Raw genomic sequence first — 23518 nt, 5'->3', positions numbered from 1 at the left:
ACTTCAGTAGAACTTAAGAATATGGCTTGAAGCTTAACCAAGAAATTAAATTCTTTTATGAATTAGGACCACTGATATGGGTCTGACTGAAAACATACTGATAAGGTTTGAAGATGTTTGCATGTGTTGTGTAATTTTAGTAACATACTAATCATTCCTTTTTATGAAAACACAAGCAGATAAGACTGCGTAAGGTTTCATGGGAGAACTGCGTTGTTTTGCTAAGGTCTTCTGCTAAAGTAATCTTGCTTTGGTTATGTGAATGTGTGTAGTTTGCATATTAACATGATTTTTTTCTGCTGTGAGGTGGAAAGACGCTATTTACCATACCTTTATAATTTGAAGTCTCGATAATAGTTTAAATTCTAAATTTTAATTCTAAATTCTTATTCTGAAGAACAAAATGCTATGTGTATAAAATTTTTTGTGTTTTTCTTTAAGCATTTTCCCATGTGCCTGTAAGCCAAGGACAACTTATTATACCGAAAGAAGGCAATGAAAAACAACTTGCTATGGATGAAATGGAGAACTTCAGCCTGACTGTCAACCCTCTGAGCGACAGGCTTTCCTTGTTAAGTACCAGCAGTGAGACGATACCAATGGTTGTGGCTGATTTTGACCTTCCTGACCATCAAGTTGAAATACTGCAGAGTTCTGATTCTGGCTGTTCTCAGTCATCTACTGGAGACAACATCAGTTATGAAGTGGAAACAGAAAGCCTGAGTGCTCAAGATAGCTCTCAGACTCTGAGAGAAGACTCACCTGATGAAATTGTGCAACAAGTGGTTACAGAACTTATATGCAAAGTTGTAAGTGGTCTTGGAGAAGAGACTGAACCAGTGAAACATAGTCTACACTCTGAGGATACTTCATGTAAATTCAGTCCTTTGGATAACTCTGCAGAGGTGACAAAAAATGAAGATCAAAATATTCAAAGTAGCCAGAGTAGTTTGCTTAGTAATGACAGCTCCCAATTGCTATCGGCCTCAACTGAGACTGGCCTCGAGAGCTTAAGAGATGAAATTTCAAGAAATAACTCTTCACCCTGTATTGCAGAAAGCCAGCAATCCCTCTCTGATCTCACGCTTGCTTCCACTGAATCAAAGTCCAGAAAGCGAAGCCACAGTAGTATTCAGTTCAGCTTTAAAGGAAAGCTACCAGAAAAAATGTCAGAAAAAGAAACAATTGTTAAAGAGGCTGGTAAGCAACCAGGTGCAAAACCTAAGGTGAAAATAGCCAAAAAGAAAGATGAAGAGAAGAAGAAAGCTCAAACAGAAAAGCTTAAACAAACAAACGTCTTCTTTAGTGATGGTCTTGATTTAGAAAACTGGTACAGTTGTGGAGAAGGAGAGATTTCAGAAATAGAAAGTGATGTGGGGTCCCCAGGAATGCGAAAATCTCCCAACTTTAATATCCATCCATTGTATCAACATGTGCTGCTTTATCTCCAGCTATATGACTCCTCAAGGACATTGTATGCTTTTTCTGCAATTAAAGCAATTCTGAAAACCAATCCTTCGGCTTTTGTAAATGCTATCTCCACTACCAGTGTGAACAATGCATACACTCCTCAGCTTTCATTGCTCCAGAATCTTCTAGCCAGGCATCGAATATCTGTTATGGGCAAGGATTTCTATAGTCACATCCCAGTTGATTCTAACCATAACTTTCGGAGCTCTATGTACATAGAAATTCTTATCTCCTTGTGTTTATACTATATGCGGAGCCACTATCCAACTCATGTTAAAGTAACCTCACAAGATCTAATAGGAAACCGTAATATGCAAATGATGAGTATAGAAATTCTGACACTTCTCTTTGCCGAGTTGGCAAAAGTGATAGAAAGCTCTGCAAAGGGCTTTCCTAGTTTTATTTCGGACATGTTGTCCAAGTGCAAAGTTCAGAAGGTGGTCCTGCATTGTCTGCTATCTTCTATCTTTAGTGCACAGAAATGGCACAGTGAAAAGATGGCTGGAAAAAACATAGTGGCTGTAGAAGAAGGTTTCTCTGAAGACAGCCTTATAAATTTTTCTGAAGATGAATTTGACAATGGCAGTACTCTGCAGTCACAGCTTTTAAAAGTACTTCAACGGCTGATTGTGCTGGAACATAGAGTAATGACTGTGCCTGAGGAAAATGAAACGGGCTTTGACTTTGTCATAACGGACTTGGAGCACATCGGTCCCCAGCAGCCGATGACTTCTCTTCAGTATTTACATTCCCAGCCAATAACCTGCCAAGGCATGTTTCTCTGCGCAGTGATACGAGCTTTACACCAGCACTGTGCCTGTAAAATGCATCCCCAGTGGGTTGGCCTTATCACTTCTACATTGCCTTACATGGGAAAAGTTCTTCAAAGGGTGGTTGTTTCAGTGACTCTTCAGCTCTGCAGAAACTTGGATAATTTAATTCAGCAGTATAAATATGAAACAGGATTATCTGATAATAGGTATGTGTATGTAGAGGTGTATATAAGCAGATTTGATTGTGTTGAATTACTTTACAACCAGATTAACCCATTTTAAAAAAATCAATCTCTTATTTTAGACCTCTCTGGATGGCATCAGTCACTCCCCCAGATATGGTTCTTACTTTATTAGAAGGGATCACAACAATAATTCATTACTGCCTCCTGGATCCGTCTACGCAGTATCATCAGGTAAATTTATCTGGATGTCTGAGAGGTTCCTATGCAGTACATGTCAAATTAAGGACTGTGATTATATTAGCAGACATGAAGATCTGAGTGGGGAAAAATACCAAATATATTGTCTTAGCTATAAGGATATTTTTTATTCATAATATACACATCTCAAACAGATAAACAATATTCTACTAATTATACCTTTAAGATAATAGTCTTAGATTTTTTTGGTTTGGTTTTGGTTTTTGGGGGTTTTGGGGGTGTTTTTTTTGTTACCCTGAAATAACTACAGTAGGAATTCCTTAACTTTCAGACCTCTAAGATGCCACTTTTTAGAGCTGGCTTTGTTTTGTAGAACTTCTCAGACTGATGCCAACCCTGTTACTCTCTGGCTGGACTGTGTTCATCTTGCAATATGTCAAAACATTCTCTTTCTGCTCCTTCTGTATATTCACAATTTGTCTTCTTAGTCAAGCAATATTTTTAGGTCTGATATTCTGAGCATAGTCTCTGTTAAGAATTTGGCCCAGATTTTGCAAGAAAATTTTTGTTCTGCTCTCTCTGCAGTCTTGTTTCTGTGTGTTTGTGGGGTTTGTTTTGGTTTGGTTTTTCTTTTGGTTCTTACACCCCTTTGCCTTCCTTTTGTTTAAAAGTAACTGAAAAGTGTCTGTTGTCCGGGCACGTAAATAATTTTGCCTAGAGCATTAGTTACCTTTAAAATTCTGAAATAATTGTTTTGCAAAGGTATAGGCAGATGATACAAAACTGATTGCTGTAGACATGAGGCCTCACATGTTCAGAATACATTTGATATTGTATAACTGAGTCAAAAGATTCTTTAACTATTATTTTTAAGACTCAAAACCTGTACATAGTATAAGAATTATTGAAAAACTATTTTGAAAAAGAGTTAAGGTTGAAAGCTTCCATGTCCATTAAGTCTCAATTTATACTATTTTACTTATGCTATTTATGTAGATATTTAATGCTCTTCTTCCTCTCTCCCTTTCAAATCAACTAGCTTTTGGTTAATGTAGATCAGAAGCACTTGATTGAAGCACGCAATGGGATCCTCTCTATCTTGCATATGATCATGTCTTCTGTGACTTTGCTGTGGAGCATCCTTCACCTTGCAGATTCTTCAGAGAAAACTACTGCTGCTGCAGCATCCATTACCACTATTAATCTTGGGTCAACAAAGGTCAGAATATCAGGGATAATATAATTTAAGTTGTTCATTAATACCTTTGTCAAACTAAATCGAATTTCATTCCCTTAAATGTAAATTGATGTTTAACACCTTTGTCCTCATCTACTCACACCTCCCCCCTTGCAAAAAAGGCATTTATAAATGGGTATTGAATCTGCTTTTAAACTTGAGTGTATCATTCAAGACAACGTCTCACCTCATTGCTTTTTACAAAGAAAATGAAATCCATCCTGAAAAAATTTAAGCCACCCTTTTATGCCTCAAAAGATATAAAATACTTAATGTAAAATCTTAACAAAAGACAACTCTCCCTTCAAACATCTAGTACTCAGACACTTTGGAACTAGTTCCTTTATTCATTGAATTCCTACACAGTGATGTCACTGTGCATGGGGAAATGTCATAGCAGATAGTGAGCTAGTAATCATAAAGAAGAGAACCTGAGAAAGGGTCAAATAGGACTATATTGACAATGCTGCCTAGCCCTCCTATTGGAAGCAGTTCAAACTTCTTATACTTCACATTATTAAATAGGAAATTGTCATTTAAATTTGAAATGTTTTAAAATAAGATTTCCTTGGTTCATTTGAATGCTATCAGATACTGTTTGTGATGATGCTGTGTTACATCCTTTTCAACCTTTGTCATTCAGGTTGAAGTAATAAAAAATAGCTGATCTAAGACTCCGTGTCTTTGCACAGACATCATCCATGGTCATGTTTGTGCTCCTTATAGGGTTTCCTACTCGCTGAAAGGAAGGGGGTATGTACTTCTTGATGACCTGTAATATTATGCTGCTTCTGTGAAAAAAGCATAAGCTTTTGTAAAGGATAAGCTTTTGTACCCTGATTAAACATTAACTCTTCTGTACATCCCAGCTTTTCTTTAATTTGCCCAAATCTGTAGTATTCAAAAGATCATTCAACATGTCCTGTATATGAAGAAGTCCAGTTTGAATTCAGCTTGTTCAGTGTAGTATCAGGGTAGGTTATTTTACTTTTTCACCTCACTGCTTTCTGGTAATGCTTTTGTAGCTGCCTTGGAGTTGGTGGGTGTAGTTAAAAACACATGAAACTGTGGAACTCTACAGAATTGTGTGTCTAAAGTATAAACAAGGTTTTTAAGCTTCAGTACAACTAGGTTGCTTTGGCAACCATGCTCTTGGCAAGTGTATAAAGTGTATGGTCAAGCTCTGGGATTGTATATAGCAGTTTACTGCAAGCTTAGACAATTCCTACTTGAAATATCTCTGATCAAGGCAAAAATGGCTTTCAGAAAACAGGTAGAAAGTGCATTTTTGTCTGAAATCTTTCTGTCATAGAAAACAGGTCAAGAAAACAGCTCAGGAAATAAGTTTCCTGACCAAAGTGTGCCTCAATAACTTCTGGCATGCTTAAAAAACATGTCATGAAGCGTTTCAACAGTGAATACTTCAGTTTCCCAGAGTAGCATGTTCTTTCTTTTAGGATTTCCCCACCACCCCTACTTCTTAATCTTTATCTCACTTGCTACAAAGCAAATCCATCACTATTTGTGGCAGACATGAACATCATCTTCCTTTCTTCTTCCTAGTTGACTTGTATGCACTTGATAACTCTTATATCTCCACTTATATGTTTTTCTCCTGATTATATACACACCCATTTCTGTCCCTTCTTGTAGATCATATTCCATAGCACTAATCTTTCTTTTTATAGTTTGAGTTCTGACAGTTTGTGGTACATTTCTTGATGTAAGGTGTCCAAAACTGGACATGGTATGTGGTATCTTGTTTCAGGGGAAATATTTAATATCTTTCATGAGGTGTTGCTATTTATGAATGCTCTTTTCCCTTTCTTTTCAAAGTTGTCATGGTGACTTTGTGATCCACTATAGTCCCAAGATTTTTTTATCTGTAGCACTGCTATCTAGTTTCTCATCCTGAATCACTGAAGTTGTTTATCCGTAACTTTGCATGCAAAGATCAAGCCTTTATTGCAGCTTATCTTTTTTCAGGATGCTTTTTGAGTTTGTCAGATCATTTTTAGTTCTGTACCTTTCTATCTGTTGCTTCCCACTTCATTACCATTTGCAAATTTAACAAGTGTATTTTATCTTCCCTTGTCTTAGTCATGAATTAAAATGATTGAAGAGTACCAGATGTAGAATAGAGCTTTATGAACCCTTTGAGTGCATCCTTCCATTTTCATAGAAGTTAGTGACAGTTACCATCGAAGTGTAGCTTTATAGCTAGCTATTTTGAACATAGTGCTGAGGTGCTTATCTGAAGGTGTATGTGTTCTGCTTCCGAATTTCAGAATTTGAGGCAGCAGATTCTCGAACTTTTGGGTCCAATTTCAATGAATCATGGTGTTCACTTCATGGCTGCCATCGCGTTTGTATGGAATGAAAGGAGGCAAAATAAAAATACTTCCAGGACAAAGGTATGTTTATACTACAATGGTCACTTCAAACAGTGGTAATAGCTTTAAGTGATTTAGAAGCAGGAAGGAGAAAATTCAGACATTCCAGTGAAAAAATACATAGTTATGAAATACGAAGATTATTTATATTATATTTCTAATTAGCCACTGTACTGTCAGAGCACTACCAATTTATTTTGGAATGGGATAATCTTCCTGAATACTTCAGGAAAAGAATAAGTGAATCCAAGTCTCTAGATGAACTGTTAGTTCCGAACATTTCAATCCCATGAGGGCAGCTGCCTTAATTTTGGCTTAGGCATTGTCTGTGATGATAATCTGTGACATACATTTGATTCTTTTAGGTTATTCCTACAGCAGGTGAAGAACAACTTCTACTGGTCGAGCTAGTTCGCTCTATCAGTGTTATGAGAACAGAGACTGTTATACAAACAGTGAAAGAAGTTTTGAAGCAGCCTCCAGCCATAGCAAAAGACAAGGTATAAAAACTGTAGAGATGCTATTAATTTATCTAATGTCCTCTTGCTGAAGCCTAGAACACTGATGATATGGATACTTCATTCACAAAGCTGAGCAGTACAGTGTGAAAATTTTCGCAATTATCTAATAGATGGATGAATCTTTGGAGGGAAGTCATACCTCCTTAAGTCATTACCATTTACTGAACAATTCCAGAATCCTGTTTACTGCTTCTGTACAAGACTGTGTTTTGTGGGGATAGGGTGCTTACATTAGGGAAACAGGTGCATACCCTAGCATCAGGTTGATTTTTTTTTTTTTTTCCCCCCTCAGGTGGGAAGGGGAAGTGGGGAAAAGAGGGAATGAAAAAAAAAAACAACAGTAACTTTATCGAGAGATGCCTAAATGGACATTCATAGTATTCTCTTAATTAAGCTATATCTTCTTCAGACACTGCAGTAACATTATAGCATTGTCAGTTTTGCCCTGGCAAGTGAGGGGAAAAAAGTCACTTTCTTCTTCCTGATGACACAGATTTTGTATCTTTTTTTAGAAACATCTTTCACTGGAAGTCTGCATGTTGCAGTTTTTCTATGCTTATACTCAAAGGTAAGAAAAGAAGTTAGATTTTATTTCTGTCACCAAGAATCAGATGGACAATTTGAATATTTTACATCTTTTTATATAATCTAGGAGGAGAAATAGCCTGTGTAATATAAATTGTGAAGAAAGAATGATTTTGAACTGTAGGTGTCATAAAAAAGAAAGATTCATTTTGTGAGTTCCCTAGTTCTGCATCACCTTTCTTCCCCCACCTAAAAATCCTGCAGGAAATCTGCCCCACTGCCCAAGGAAAGCTCATCTTAATTGTGCTGTAACTCACTGGTACCACTCCAGCCTTGGACTGAAAAGCATGTCTTTCTATTACACTGTTCTTCTGCCGCCTTCTTTTTCTTAATGACTTAATGTAGCCACCTCATATTAAATGAAAAACTGAAGAATCTATGTGAATGTTGATTCACAGTATCTGATAGGAGAATTGTGAGATAGAAAGAAAATGGGGAATATCTGAGGGAGAGGATGCTGTTTTCATTGCCATCGCTGTTCTCTCTTAGGATTCCAGTGACCAGCTTAGTAGATAGCTGGGCAGCACTGCTGCTTCTGTTAAAAGATTCCATCCAGGTTGGTCTTCCAGCTCCAGGACAATTCCTCATACTTGGGTAAGTGCTCTTGATATTTGCAATTTCCAGATAAGCTCAAATGTAAGTGTGTGAAATCATACTGAAGTGTTAGTGTTTTCAAATCTCTTATCAGTTATGTTCAAGTAGTAGAGCTATTGCCTGAGTTCTGTGAGTTTTACCAAATTAGTTTCTTCTCTGAGGAATGGTTCCATATATTAAATTTTATATTATAATATGATATAAGCCACAAGCTTACCTTACTGATTATTTAGAGCAATTCAGACTCTTTAAACACTAGGGGTTTAAGTTTCTGATTTTTCTTAGAAAATAACTACAATAACTATTTCTTAGGTATGTGTAGATTTGCAGCCCGCTAGAAAGAATTCATTCCCAGCATGAAAGCTGTTTGTGGAGTGTTAGAAATAAAATGTTGAATGTGATTTTCTGTATAAAGCTTCAACGACCATTTTCTTGAATTTCTGGAATTTATCTTCCCTAGTAAACTGTCTCTAAAGGTACTTTTGGGTATAGTCTAGTGAAACATGTTCTTGATTAACTGTTACAGTATAATCAAAATTAACTTAAACTTGAAAGGGTGTTTTCTAGAATGTTGATAAGTAGCAATGACTGAAGGTTTAGTAAATAAGTATCGTGCATGTAGATTTCTTCAGATTTGTCCTAGGTCTTAAAATTACTGAATAATGTATTGTGAGAAGAAAATCCATATCTACTTCTGTATTTTTTCAGTGTTCTTAATGAGTTCATTATGAAAAACCCAAGCCTGGAGAATAAGAAAGATCAGAGAGATCTCCAGGTAAGAAATTTGTTCTTTGTATGTCTGTTGAAAATACTGAACAATAAATGCTTGAATGTGCTAGGATTATCTGATATATCAGTTCTGTGGTCTGAAATGACTCTTTAGTAATTTTTTACTTAGTACTATTTATAATCCATTGAAGAGGGTCTCATTCTCTGTGGAGTTATTAATCACTGATAATATAGAACAGAAGTGATTTGAAAGCAGTTCTATACTTACTTAGTTATATAGATTTTCTACAAAAACACATCAGAACAACAAATACAGCCCTTCTGCACATAGTTCTTAAAATGCTTGGTTTTTTTTCTACCAGGATGTAACGCACAAGATAGTAGATGCCATTGGAGCAATTGCTGGTTCTTCCTTGGAACAGACTACTTGGCTAAGACGAAACTTGGAGGTTAAGCCTTCCCCCAAGATTATGGTTGATGGAAACAACTTGGAATCAGATGTTGAAGGTAGTTTCATTTTCATCTTTATTTTAAACAAGAAGTTAGTTATCAGACCGAAGTGAACAAAGAGGACAGCTTTACTATATTTGAGTACATTAAAAATGCTTCAGTATTTTTCAGGCATTAGTATCTTACACAGTGTATCTCGCAAAGTCTGTACATCTTCAAAATATGTGCTATTAAAATATGGTTGTGAGGTGAACAGTGGCTTAAGAAAACTAACTGTGGAAATTTTTTTATTATTGTCTTCCTTTAGATATGTTGTCTCCAGCAATGGAAACTTCAAACATAACTCCATCTGTTTATAGTGTCCATGCATTGACCTTACTTTCTGAGGTAAATGTCTCCTCAGATGTAATAAATACTGTCTTATAATAAACTTTTATATTGTGAAAAGCTTTGGACTAGAAGCTTTGGGAAAGAGATTTGATGGGAAACACTGATGTGAATAGATTCTGGGTCCTGTCATGTAACAATATATAAAACTGTTACTAACCCAGGTATAAAGATTCAGTGAGATGGATGAGATGTCACGCATGGCTTTCAGATGTGTAGTATAGGAAACTTTCTTGGTGGCAAGCTTTCTGTGTTGTTAGTGGTATGTGTTACTTAGTGCTGATAATTGCAGTCAATCTTTCAATATTTTTTTTTTTGTTTGTCACTTATTCTGTAGAATGCTCTGCCCAGGAGCTTATGCTTCTGTATTTTTACCTTAGTTTGCTTTGAAAACAATGGTATCTTTATAGCCTGGATTTTGTATAGCGCCTGAAATTTGATCACTTCTATCATAAACTTAAATGTTCAGTAAAGGACATTATACCAAAAAATGCTGAATAGTAGATAAAAAGCAATTTGAGAGTGCATTATAACATATCTTCCTCTCCTTTTATAGGTTTTGGCTCATCTCTTAGATATGGTTTTCTACAGTGATGAAAAAGAGAGGGTTATTCCTTTGCTTGTAAATATTATGCACTATGTTGTTCCCTACCTCCGTAATCACAGGTATCTTTATTGAATTGATGTAGATCTCTACAGCCAGTTGAAATTTGGTGGGTGACACTTAAGTTGAAACAGGCATGATAAGGATTAGATATCTATCAAATTTTCTATAAAGCAACAGTTCAACATTGTTTCATGTTGGCTTTCTGTTTTTGTTGTTGTTGTTTAGTGCTCACAATGCATCCAGCTATCGAGCCTGTGTCCAGTTATTAAGCAGTCTTAGTGGGTATCAGTATACGAGGAGAGCATGGAAAAAGGAAGCATTTGACCTCTTTATGGATTCCAGTTTCTTCCAGATGGATGCTTCGTGTGTTAACCAGTAAGACTTTCCTTTTCCTGCTTATATTGATGGCTGTTACAAATTTTATGTATACCATTACACAAGAGTATGTATAATGTGGACCAAAGTTTCCCAACAGATCTCTGTTGAGAGAAATAGAGGGATGTTCTGTGTTTTAGATTACCACATGAAATGTGAAACTGGCTTACCTAAGGTATATTTCTATGCACAAGCCTATTTTTCAATGTCAAGATATTATTATTATTTATTTTTCCTATAAGGAAAAAGTGACTAACACTTTATAGACTCATACAATGGTTTGGTTGGAAGGGACCTTAAAGATCACCTAGTTCCAACCCCCCTGAAGATCACCTAGTTCCAACCCCCCTGCCATGGGCGGGGACACCTTCCACCACACCAGGTTGCTCAAAGCCCCATCCAGCCTGGCCTTGAACACTTCCAGGGATGGGGCATCCACGGCTTCTCTGGGCAACCTGTGCCAGTGCCTCACCACCCTCACCGGGAAGAATTTCTTCCTAATACCTAATCTAAATCTTCCCTCTTCTAGTTTAAAGCCATTGCTCTTGTCCTATCACTCCATGCCCTTGTAAAAAGTCCCTCCCCAGCTTTCTTGTAAGCCCCTTTAGGTACTGGAAGGCTGCTCTGAGGTCTTCCCGGAGCCTTCCCAGCCTTGTTGAGAGCCTGGGAGCAACCCAACTCTCTAAGCCTGTCTTCATAGGAGAGGTGCTCCAGCCTTCAGATCATCTTCATGGCCTCCTCTGGACTTGTTCCAACAGGTCCATGTCCCTCTTGTGCTGAGGACCCCAGAGCTGAAGGCAGTGCTGCAGGGGGGTCTCACCAGAGCAGAGCAGAGGGGCAGAATCCCCCCCTCGACCTGCTGGGCACGCTGCTTGGGATGCAGCCCAGGATATGGTTGGCTTTCTGGGCTGCAAGCGCACATTGCCAGGTCATGTTGAGCTTCTCGTCAACCAACACCCCCGAGTCCTTCTTGGCAGGGCTGCTCTTGATCCATTCTCCACCCAGCCTGTATTTGTGTTTGGGATTGCCCCAACCCATAGGCAGGACCTTGCACTTGGTCTTGTTGAACTTCATGAGGTTTGTACAGGCCCACCTCTCCAGCCTGTCAAGGTCCCTCTGGATGGCATCCCTTATTTTCTTTGAGAAGGGGGTTCAAGAAATATAGTTGTAGTTTCAGATCAAGTAGCACCAAGTAAATGGTACCTATGTAGCAGAGGGCTTGGATTGGAAGCCTTAGCTTGAATGAAAAGAGCAGAAAAAGCTCTGTAAATATTCCTGTAAATTCTTGCTTTTTTCTTGTTTTCCTGATGTCTGTACAATCTTCCTCTTTTAGTTGGAGAGCTATTATGGATAATTTGATGACACATGACAAAACCACATTCAGAGATTTGATGAGTAAGTATTTATTGATGTAGTAGTGACTTTTCTCCAAGGGAAACATTAGAAAAAGGGAAAACAAGTATGTTGAAGAAAACATTTGTTCAACGTTTATTCCAATCTGTTTGATTTATTCAATGTTTTTCATGTTTTCTTCAACTACCTGTTTCTGGAGATCCATAAATAAGATGACTTGAAGTGAGAGAATTTGAGACCGTCCTGGCACACAGTGAATTTGCCTATATGGCAAAGCTGATTAAGCAAAGCAGGTGGGGGTGGTTTTTGTTGGGGTTTGGTTTGTTTGGATTGTTTTTTTGGTGTGGGGTTGGTTGGTTTGTTTGGTTTTTAGATCTGACACTAACTCTGCTTAAGGAAAAATTGATTCTGCACATTCCAAACTTCTGAGCATCTATACCTGCAAGTTGTATTTAAAAAAAATGGCTAAACTCCCTCCCAAAAGCCCCCCCCAAACCCAGGCATTATTGTGTATACAAGTTTTCTTTCAACCTGTATTTTAAATCACTGTCGTTAAACATACAAATTGCAGAACATGCATCTTCTTAACATCTGCTTTTGAACTACATTAATGCAATGGAAGCAAGAGTTATTTGTGCCTTAAAGTGAAACAGAAGGGAAATTTGGAAGTTTGCGTCTGCACTATGTATTTTCTCTTTCAGCACGAGTGGCTGTGGCTCAGAGCAGTTCACTCAATCTGTTTGCCAATCGAGATGTAGAGCTGGAACAGCGAGCTATGCTCCTGAAGAGACTGGCCTTTGCGATTTTTAGTAGTGAGATAGACCAATACCAGAAATACCTTCCAGACATACAAGGTCAGTAAAAATTTATCACTTAGTGGACTTCTAGACTCTGATCTTAGCTAAGCAATATTTGTATGACAGGGTAACAGCATGTAAATTTGTTCCCTGGAATATTGGTGTGCGGTACTGTTTCCATGGCTCGATGCAAAGTTTCTGCAGATTTTGGTTAGAGCGTTTTCAGTCTTAAATGATTACAAACTACAGACTTTGTTATTACCAGTTGACTTTTATCCAGACTGTTTCGCTAATCTGTTATTTATACCTCGATCAATGTCCTTGGGTACCTGCAACATGCATTTTGACATGAACGTCCAAGGTATAAACCTCTATCAACTAGGGATAAATAGAAAGACTGACCTTGAAGTTTTGAATTCTTCACTTCCCTAGCTGTCTTTTCTACTGTTCTGTTTATCTGTCCTATTTATCACTGAAGAATATCTCTTCCAGTGACCTTTTACATTAAGTGATTGGGAATGGGAGCTGCTTGATTTTATTCTAAGATGATGCAAATAGTTACAGTGGCATCTTCTAGATATATTGCCTTTTAGTGCAAAAGTGGATGCTTTGGTCTGTTCTTCCATAGGGAAAGTCAATTCCACCATCTTTCTTGTTTCATTTGTTCCAGGATTTATTCTTTGAAGTTGTTGGTTGGTTTTTTTCCCCCCAGTCAAGTCAGTAGCTGGGTTTACTATGTTCAGGATATCAGGTGGTTTTACTGGTCTGAACTGCAAAGTGCATGTGTTGGTTTGAAAATTTTCTTTATGTATATGTTGAATGCTTAGAAGAGGTTGTGGTTGAGTAAGAGTGTATTGTCCCTTGTGTAATAGCCCAGGTACTATGATGATGCAACCTTTTAATAATAATATATCCTGGCTGTTGTTGTGTTGTTTGGAATCTGTTAACTCCACTTTTTGTGATGGGTGAAATTCTGCATAAGATGAGCAAAGCTCCCAGATGTACTGTTGCATTTATGTAGAGACCTTTAATCAAAATACACAATTGCACTGTTTTCAGGTTTCTCACTTTTGTTTGTTGCTTGGTTAAAGTGGTTATTTTTTGTTGAGAGAATAAAACTGTAGCAAAGTCCTGAAACGGTAACATGGCAGGTACTTTAAAAAAGTAAAAATTGAGAGTAAATGAGGGAAGCAGAAAATGCTAGTTGGAGTTATTCTGAACTGAGGAAACCTTCTTAACTTTTTGTTTCAGAAAGGCTGGTAGAAAGTCTCCGTCTGCCACAGGTGCCCACCCTTCATTCCCAAGTGTTCCTGTTTTTCAGAGTATTGCTTTTAAGAATGTCTCCGCAGCACCTTACCTCGCTTTGGCCGACCATGATCACTGAACTGGTGAGTTGCAGTTGACATTCATGATTTGGAAGACTGGTGCAAATTTGAGACACAACCTCATTCCTCCTCAAAATTTTTAAGAAAATCTTTTATAGGTATTGTCCATGTGAATGTACAATGGACACAAATTGAAGCTGACTTATTTTCATAGTCCTGATGTCTATTTTTTGCAACCAAATAGCATATCTGTTGGCTTATGCTATTTTAGGTGTTCGGACATCTCCTGAATTAAATTTGCATTTGCTCTCATTGTTCCCTACTGACTCCTATTTCAATTTCTGCCTACGTATGTGTACCGTCTCCACCATTCCCACTCCTCCTCTGCTCCCTGCTTCTGCTTTCCTGATCATTCAGCGTTCTTTCTGCAGCAAGGAGGATGAGAAGCCACATAAAGAAAGAGCCAGAATCCATGCTGTATTGGCAGTTGATGGTCATTCAGATCACATTGTGGCTGAAAGTTTGTAACTAGATTTATACAAGGCTTGAGTCAGCTTTCTTATTTCTCTTGTTTTACTCTGCCTAACAAGACAGGATAAACATCTGTTTTCAGAGCTGCTATCTGTGGAATCTCCAGTGTTGGCTGTTTGACACGCTCTTTTGGGTTTCAGCTTTGGCAACGGGAATGGAGGAGAGTGGTCGGGGCATCCTGTGGTCCATTTAGCCTGTTAGCCAAGGAGTTCCTAAGGGACTGGCTAACACAGATAATGAATCAGAATCACTGCTGTGATGATTTTTTTTTTTTTTTTTTCCCCCCCCCATGGGTGGGTCCCTACCTTAGCCGTTAGTTAACCACAGATCTAAGCATCAGAAGGAGAAAAGCTATATAAAGTATTTTAAAGATCAAGTGTGTTGTTTTAGCAATAGATGTGTTTAACTTTGAGCCTGTCAATAGTATAAGTGTTAGGAAATCCATTCTACTCAGTGTGGCGCTCTGATTCCTGTGCTGCTCCCTGGCCTTTACACAAGTTACCACAGTCCTGGAAGTACTTTCAGTGGACAGGACTGGGTTACTTCTGGGAATTCACACCTGAGCTTGGCTGCTCCGTTACGTGAGTCTTTATTCTCATTCCCTTTAGGTCTTGCTCTCTTTCTAAGTAGTGGAGGGGATTAGCCTCTGAGAGCTTTCCTGGCCATAAGAGAGCTAGTTTCTTATGGCCCTTGTGCTACTCAGGCTATATATAAGGGATGAAAGAAAGAGCTTTAGGGTGCCAGTGTCCCCTCATAGTTTAGGGGGTTATTTCATCATCCAGGAATGGAAATAAAGCTCCATACAGTTCCTCTAAGGCTTATTACTCAGGCCTCCCTACAGCATTTTCCTGACTCACAGTCCATAAAAAACGGTATTAAAATGTAGCATTTGATCTTCAGGTACAGGTGTTTTTACTGATGGAACAGGAGCTCACTGCTGATGAAGACATTTCCAGGTAAATTTTATGAACTTTCCGCTTGTTTAACTTGATAACAGTCTCCTGGCATGCTGATGGGTACTTGAGTCATTCTTTAGAATAATTTGTCTTAGAATTGTCCAGCTCAAATGAGAGGATAAATAAAGGGTAGTTCAGTCTGACTGCAGTACCAGGGACATATTGTTCAGGACAAAACAAAAAAAATCCCACTGTTAGATTGCTCATAAGCCACTAAGGTAAATTATGCAATACAGGTATGCTAGTTCTTACAGTGTTTTCCTGGCTAAAATGACACTGCTTCTGCAACTAAAATATTTATGGCATGAATTTATAGCTTTTCTGTATCTTACACTTATTTAGAATAAGACTGATGCACTTTTCTTCTAGTCTTAGAAAGACATAAAGATGAGGTAGATAATTTTTCTTGTTTCATTGTCCGTTTCTATCCCATCTACCTTCTGCACGGTACGATCCAATTTCAGTCAATGCTAGTGATAAAGACAGATTTCTTAAAAGAACAGTTGTAATTTACCCAACTCTTGTTCTTCACTTTTTTCTAGATTCTCTTTGTTCTTTTGAAGAATTTTTTTCTGAAAATAAAGTAATATTGTCATGACCAGCAAATTTAAACTTCCTCTTAATTTGGGTGTCTGATGGGAATGAGATACAGCATAACAGGTTTATTATATATTAACATTTTATCATCTATATATATATACACACGCATACAAAACTCCACCCATAGGACAGACATGCAATGTTCTGGTTTGATTTATGGGTTTAGGATTAAGTTGGTAAATAGAGAGTTGTGTGTTTGTAAAGGCAAGTAAGAAAGAGGATGTTCCCATAGTGGCAGAAGGCTGTTACGACTCACCTGCACACTATAACTTATTGTAGAACTTCTGGCCCATCTGTTGCTGGTCTGGAGACGACGTACACAGGCGGCAATGGTTTCTCCACATCCTACAATAGCCAGAGATGGTTGAACCTGTACTTGTCTGCTTGCAAATTTCTGGACTTGGCCTTAGCTTTACCATCTGAAAACCTGCCTCAGTTTCAGATGTGAGTAGAAGACACTGTCATTTAAGTTTTTGGATGTTTGTCCATGCCTCTTGGTAAAATCCTAGTGTATAAAAATCTTTGGTTTCCTATTTCCTTTCCTTTCCTTTCCTGGCCTTCAGCTGGGGCAGCCCGTAGTTCGTTCCCTCCCAGTGTCAGAGTGGCCCCCAGAGCGAATGATGCTACATGCCAAATGAGTTCAAGATGGTTCTGTGGCAAGAGATTCTCCACACTTGTGAGCTATCAGTAATAGTGATTTATTCAAGTGTTTTATGTTTAAAGTATTTAGTTGCAGTAATGTCTAAGAACTCAAAATACACCCACACGTCTCAGTGACGAATGTATGAGATCAGAGGACTGGATGTCATCTCGGCATGACTGACTTAAATTTTTCCTGCGTGATCTGTCTGGAAGATGTTGCAACAAACCTGCTTGTGAAGGGGACCCCATAGGTTTTTCTTGGTCAGTAGCGTTCATGTGTGCAAACTGCCTCCTCGGTGCCTTGGCAGTCCTGTTCTGTTGGAAAAAAATAAATGCAAAACAGCTGGTATTTGTTGAAGATCCTAGAAATGAGAGACCACCAAGGACAAAAGTATCTTGTCTCTTCCTTTACACTGCACAGTGGTGACTGCGTGAGAGCTGCTGCCCTGGCACAGCTCTGCAGACATTTGGTCACCTCTAATTATCCTGTTATTTAAAAGATGCTCGTGTGGGCTAGAGGGTGGAAGGACTTGAACACACTGTGCCAGTTTGTGCCCTGTAGTATTCCTAAATCTAAAGCTAATCTTGAAGGTTCCTTCATTCATTTTATTTTGTGGGGATTTGGCTCATAATTATTTCTCCGTTCTCCAGGCTGTCCTAATCCCCATTATTAGCCAACTTAGTTTTATTTTATTTGGTCATTACTGTGCATTTCTGGAAAGGCAATAGTCATGCTGAATCACACTGGCTTTTGCGGTGTTCTCATGGAGGCTTGGATTGAAGTTTTAAGGACAGACACTTTGAAGTCCTTTGTAGTTTATAATGCAAGTAGCCAGCCCTTGCAGCTCAGCAAGGTAAGGGGGACAGAGTGGTCCACTTGGTCTCGTTGGCCTATGAATAGGTAAAATATATGAGTTTGTTATCAACATGTTATATTGAGAACAGTTGGTGTGTTATAGTACACATTGCAAATGTGCAGCAAAATGTTTTAATTAACTTACGTATTTTATAATACAGAATTGCTTTCAGTTCTCCTGCACACAATGAAGTTGTGAATACTACTGGTTTTAGCTTCCCTCCCTTATCTTGCTCTTGGCATCCTTAAATACTTTAAAAAACTCTAAAGGAAAAAGACAATGCTACATTCTCAGCAGTGTTACCTCCTGCTTTTCAGAATGTGCATTTCCTATTCTTTCTTGTCAAAGACTGATGTTTTTTGTGTGGGTTGGTTTTGATTTTCCCCCCTCCTCTTTCTTTGATACTTAACTAGATTTCCACATCCACTCATATTTTTAGATCTAGCAGAAAAGCCTGCATGTTCAGTAAGGATAATGTCTGCTTCTGTTATCTCATTACAGGTATCGTTGGGCTTTTATTCCAGAAGCATCAGATGATTCGGGCTTGGAGGTACGAAGGCAGGGTACACATCAGAGGGAATTCAAACCGTATGTGGTGCGTCTAGCAAAACTGCTGCGAAAAAAAGCAAAGGTATGTTACTTTCTTCCAGTTTTGCTTTTCATGTAAAACTTTCACATAGAGTAACTTACAGCACGGTTTTGTTTTGGATTTTTTTTTTTTTTTTTAAACAATGAAGAATGGAAAGTAGTTTATCTGGTGTGGGAGATTCCCACTGGAGTAATCTCAAGTCAGCATCAGGCAAAACCCACATGTTAGGTATATAAAACAAAAAAAACCAGCCAACCAAAACAACAAAAAAAACCCCAAACCTGCTGTGGTCACAAAAAGACTATGGTCAGTGACTTTGGAGTTTCCAATTAAAAGTATTATTTGAGTAAAAAGTAAAATATGCTTCAGTGTCTAATGTATTTTAACATAAAATCACTTTCAAATAGCCAGTCATATATGTACATACTAGTATAACTAACTACCTTTTGAAATAGAAAAGCATTTTTGCTAATAATAATCACATTTAAATATTTAGAAAACCGTTGCATTCCTAAAAATGACAGAACCCAAAGTTTTGAGACTGCAGGGTCAGGGAGGGCTGGGTTTCTTCCCTGAAGCAGTTACGATGCATGGAAGGAGGCAGAGAGCAGTAGAAACAATTCTGGGGAAATCTTCCCTGCACAGTTTGTACAGCGGGAGCAGAATTAGGGTTGCCATGCTGGTGCTGCATGTGGTATATTAAAACCCTAGTTTGGGTGGGGTGGAGGCCTGACCTGCCAGTGAAGCTGATGGAAGCTGGCAGAGCCCTGTCCCAGGGAGTTCCCTTCTGCTGCCACAAAGTAAGAAAATTGCTGTCAGATGTTTTGCTGCTCCTGCGATGAGGACAGAGCCCCCCTGAGCAGGCACTTCACTGGGAAGGGTTGCTGGGTGGGCCAGGGAAACAGGGAGGAAGCTCAAAGCCATATAGGAGAAAGCTTTGAAGTTTCGTTCTTGGGTTTCCCTCCCGCATAGATGGCCTTGTGAGGGCTGTAACACTGGCAGCTTGCTGTAGCCACTGTAGCCATCGCTAATGAATGTTTTCACTGAGTAAAGAAACTACTGCTGACATACAAGTGGCTACATAAAATTTAGGGATAACTTAGTTGCGGGCAGATCTGAACTATTCAAGCAAGACTCACAACTATGGGGGGTAAAACAGGTACCTGAAGCATATCCGCGTTCTTCATTTTATCATTTTTGAACCATGAAGATGAGACTAAATTTCCCTTCTCCTGTATATAAAGGAATAATCGGTTTTAACTGGCTGCTAATCAGGCATAGCCTCTAACCCTGATGTTCAGTGTAGTGTGCTATACCCATTAGAAAGTTGTCACACTCCAAATAATGTCTCTGCATGAATTATAAATTACATATGATGTCTAAAATATACATGCTGGTAAGCACTGTATGTTGAGATAGATGCCTGAAGTCAGGACTTCCACAGCACGCTTCAAGAATATAGACAACTTCCTGGAATTTCTGGAACCCCCTAGCCACGGCAGCAGTTGCACACTGTGGACCATAGCTAGGGGTATGATGACGAGAGAAATATGAGGTAACGAACACTGACTTCCAGGCCATTTCTTCTTTGTGCGGAGGAGAATACTGTTGCATGTAGCTGTGGGTTTTTCTGAGAAAAGAACTGTTTCTGAGCAAAATGTTCCAGTGGATCTTAATTTTCCGTCAGGGCACTCTGACTAATGCTCCGATTCATGTAGTATGGTGTTGCTCAGGCTCTGTTTCAGACGAAGGAAACGTGCTTAAGATCCTCCTTCGGCACTCCTGGTACTAACCAGCAGAACAAACTGGCAGTGCTGTTGTTGTCTGTTGTGTCTTGGCCACCCTGGCTCCAGAGTTTGCCGTTTCTGGACCACGGACTCTTTGGGGCGGGTGACTTCTCTAGCTGAAGCACAGCACCCAACCAAGCAACTGCACGGCCTTCACGGCGAAGTATGCTTTTGATATATGAAATGCAGTCTGAAAGTTCTCCTCTTTCCTTCCACAGGACAAACAGGAGGACTTTAAGACGGTGGTTTTGGAGGGAATGGAGATGGCCAAGCATCAGGTGAGGGTGGCCTTTGATGCTTGAGTTGTGAAACAGGCTCACCGTAATAACACCATCACCTCGAGGCCCTGGGCGGTATTTAGCTTTCAGTAAGAACTGAGAGAGATCTAATAACACCATCACCTCGAGGCCCTGGGCAGTATTTAGCTTTCAGTAAGAACTGAGTCCTTGTTAGAGGGCAAAGCTGAGAGATTTTTGAAGTGGAAGAATGATGAGGGCCCTTATTTTCATAGACAACTGTAAAATTTATTTTTAAGTCGGTTTCCTGTGTGAAATAGATTACAAAAAGTTAATGTTAGTTCTAAGAGTTATGATCGCAAATCATTGTAAAATTAAATAACAAAAGAATTTTTGCCAAACGGCAGGTGTGAAACACGCAATCCCTAACCGGTCTCTGTCAAATCAGCTGCTCTTTTAAGTACCTGAGGAATTGGTGGTGTTTGCTCAGCAGATACTGCCGTGAGGAAATGGCTTGGACAGATTGTATTTCATTGCTCAGAGAAGTCGTATTTGCACGTGCGCCCACTTGGTTGGCTGCTGTGTGACACTGACACTTGGTGCGTGCTGGAGGAAGTCCGTGCTCACCGCTGGGTAATGCTAAGCACGCCAGAGAACCAGGATGGAAATGGCTCTCTTCTGTGGATCCAATGGGAAGTTTTTAAAGGAGAAACATTAAAAACTACTAGCCTCTTTGAAAGTAGGAGGCATCAACAACTCTTGCGGTGTTGGAATTCAGTCTTCCCTTTGTTCTAGTTCATTACGAGCCTTTCTTTTCTTGAGACTTGTAGAGCTCGAAGAGTAATCTCTTGTGACAAGGAGCCAAACCGCCAAATGAAAATAATAAATACGTTCGTATTTAATCTAATTGGTTTTTGTGAAACGGGTGTCATGTAGGCTCCTGAACTGCGAGACAGTTGCTTCGTTTAAAGGGCAGAAACTGTATTTGCTGAAGTGTCATCTCTTGAAGGGAATCTGTTTGCTCGAAGGCTGCGCCATCAGTGATCCTTACCTTGCACTCTGTTCCCGCTGCTGCTCTTTCCCCTTCATTCTCCTTTCGTGACAGAGCCTGCTCTGCAGGAGCCCCGCACCCTCGGGGGCCTCGGCCCCCCGCACCCTCAGGGGCCTGGGCAGAGGCACTGCCGGGTCGCAGGGGGGACACACGGGTCAGAGGCGGATCAGGAGGTGGCTCTCCTTGATGTGGCCTTTGTGTTTCTTTTCTCACGGAATAAAAACCAGTATTGCTGGAACTCTACTTCATGGTAGAAGCTCTCCTATACTGGTTTGTCCGTAACAGTCCAAGCAAGGTGTTTCTGGTGGTGATAGTACCTCATTGTCTAGATTTGAATACAGTTTTTGACTCAAAGGAAAAAAGAAGATGAGTGAGGAGTACCACACAAGCAGCTGGAGGCTGGTGCTCAGGTATTTTAGCGTGCAGGTATTTAAGGCAACGCAGAACAGGGTCACAGGAGGGTACTGACACTGCCTGTCAGCATCTGGTGTGTGCCTGCTGCCTTTGCTGGTGGGGTTCCTGAAATTCTGTCCCTTGAAATTCCCCCCATGAAATGGAAGGTGTGTAATCGAGGTCTTCTGAGAACACGCAATGAGTAACTGAACCGGTTTCCTTTGAGGACAACTTCGAGTATTTGCTCGGAGCCTCCATGTGTGTTATTTCTGCTACTAAAGACAGCAGAGATTTTTGCTCTTCCTGAAAACTGAACTCTAGCTTCAAAGTGAAAATGCTTCGTTTCTATTTTAACTTCCTCAGGGGGTTATTGTCACTCGTGCTGGCTGTCGGGTGAAGCGGGAGTGTTGTCGGAGACCAGCTGACCCGGGAGAGCAGCTGAAGCAGCACAGGACTTACCCGGGCAGCTGCAGAGCTGGTTGCCCCCAGCGTGGGCTGTTGCTGTCAGCCAGCCGGACACCGCACCAGGAGCAGCTCTGTGGGGCTGCCTGGCAGCCCGGGGCTGAGGCGGGGGGCTCAAACACCCACGGCAGCTTCCCTGTTGGCCTGGGCACTGCCAGCCACCTCTGCAGCAAGGGGGAGTGAGGAGAGGAGCAGGAGATCGGCTTGGAAAGCTGCACTCCAGCACGTGTATTTTGATGATAGGACAAGTATTTTTTGGAATATAGAAAAATACTTTATTGGGCATTAGTGTCTCATTTTTACCTGTGCTTTCTCCGTTTCACCCTGTATTATCTCTCATGTCTCTGTATTTACAGAAAAACCCAGAGGAGGACAGCTCAGGGAAAACACTCAGTTGGGAACCAGGTCACTTGCTTTTAACCATCTACACCGTTCGCAGCATTGAGCAGCTTTTGCCTTTCTTCAATGTACTCAGCCAGGTTTTCAACAGCAAAGTCACAAGCAGGTGCGTTGGACACTCAGGGAGCCCCGTCCTTTACCCCAACTGTTTTCCGAGTAAGGACATAAAAATGGAGAACCTTAAGACCTTCTCCAGTAAAGCGAGGCAAAAGATAGAAGAAATGGTCGAGAAGGATTTTCTTGAAGGCGTCATAAAAACATGAACCAAACTGGTACTGCTCAGCTTATACCTAGTGTAACTATTTAAATGAAACACTGTATCTTTCCCAGCTGTATAGTATTCTTTTCTTACTTTGTATGTAATGAAATACTTAATGTTGTATTTAAGTTAAATATTTGTAAATAAGAGAAAAATTCTGGATGTGGCCTGAATCAAGTTTAAATATTGGTGGCTCATATTGATTATGGTGCCTACTATTTACAGTACATGTTTTGTTGTCTTGAGTTCTGTCTAAAAAAATCCTAAAAAATACAAGGTGCACAGTTTTTCAATCTGTTTCAAGTTTATTTTTGTTTTGGTTTTTTGTTGGGTTTTTTTTTTTTATCTATTGGAACTTGTGCTTATTTAGCAATCTGGAAGATGCCGTTATGCCAGGAGTTAATACGGGACTAGAATGACCAATACCCTGAACGGAAATGGAGGGAGGCAGATACGGGTGTATTTACAACATTACATCCCCTTGGCCCAGCCCCTTCCCGCTGCTGGGGAGTAGCGAGGGCCACAGAAGCCAAACTTGTCTCTGTCCCTTCCTCTACAAGTCATTATAAATCCTATCGCTGCACATGGCTTTCTCGCCGATATTTCAGTTTCGTAAAAGTATCTAATGAAGATGATATTGCAATAATTCGTTCTTGTTTGCAAATGTTCTTTTTCATTATCGTGTTTCCCCCTTGAGCTGAGGTGAACTGAATCTGCAGACGAGGGCTGGGCTGCTGTGGGACGGTGGGGGTGAGGTTTCTGCAGCTGCGCGAGTCA

General features: G+C 39.8%; 1 protein-coding gene across 1 annotated transcript in view; it reads left to right on the top strand.

Annotated features, from left to right (window-relative positions):
* DOPEY1 (dopey family member 1) overlaps window positions 1-23001 on the top strand; it is a gene marked incomplete at its 5' end in the record, with an annotated part of 29390 nt that extends 6389 nt beyond the window's left edge. Inside the window, 20 exons of the mRNA XM_009703880.1 lie at window positions 442-2449; window positions 2548-2659; window positions 3666-3845; window positions 6152-6277; window positions 6622-6756; window positions 7290-7345; window positions 7852-7956; window positions 8665-8731; window positions 9048-9192; window positions 9443-9522; window positions 10079-10188; window positions 10355-10504; window positions 11838-11899; window positions 12559-12711; window positions 13906-14042; window positions 15411-15466; window positions 16346-16510; window positions 18067-18196; window positions 20160-20219; window positions 22440-23001. Coding sequence (XP_009702182.1) covers window positions 442-2449; window positions 2548-2659; window positions 3666-3845; window positions 6152-6277; window positions 6622-6756; window positions 7290-7345; window positions 7852-7956; window positions 8665-8731; window positions 9048-9192; window positions 9443-9522; window positions 10079-10188; window positions 10355-10504; window positions 11838-11899; window positions 12559-12711; window positions 13906-14042; window positions 15411-15466; window positions 16346-16510; window positions 18067-18196; window positions 20160-20219; window positions 22440-22745 — 4343 coding nt within the window. The remainder of the gene's footprint in view (window positions 1-441; window positions 2450-2547; window positions 2660-3665; window positions 3846-6151; window positions 6278-6621; window positions 6757-7289; window positions 7346-7851; window positions 7957-8664; window positions 8732-9047; window positions 9193-9442; window positions 9523-10078; window positions 10189-10354; window positions 10505-11837; window positions 11900-12558; window positions 12712-13905; window positions 14043-15410; window positions 15467-16345; window positions 16511-18066; window positions 18197-20159; window positions 20220-22439) is intronic.
* Window positions 23002-23518: the final 517 nt, after the last annotated feature.

The sequence above is a fragment of the Cariama cristata genome, unplaced genomic scaffold (genome assembly GCF_000690535.1).
Source record: "Cariama cristata isolate BGI_N322 unplaced genomic scaffold, ASM69053v1 scaffold10307, whole genome shotgun sequence".
Classification (NCBI taxonomy): Eukaryota; Metazoa; Chordata; class Aves; order Cariamiformes; family Cariamidae; genus Cariama; species Cariama cristata.
Note: the sequence above shows the minus strand (reverse complement) of the source record. Positions and strands in the feature narration are given on the sequence as shown.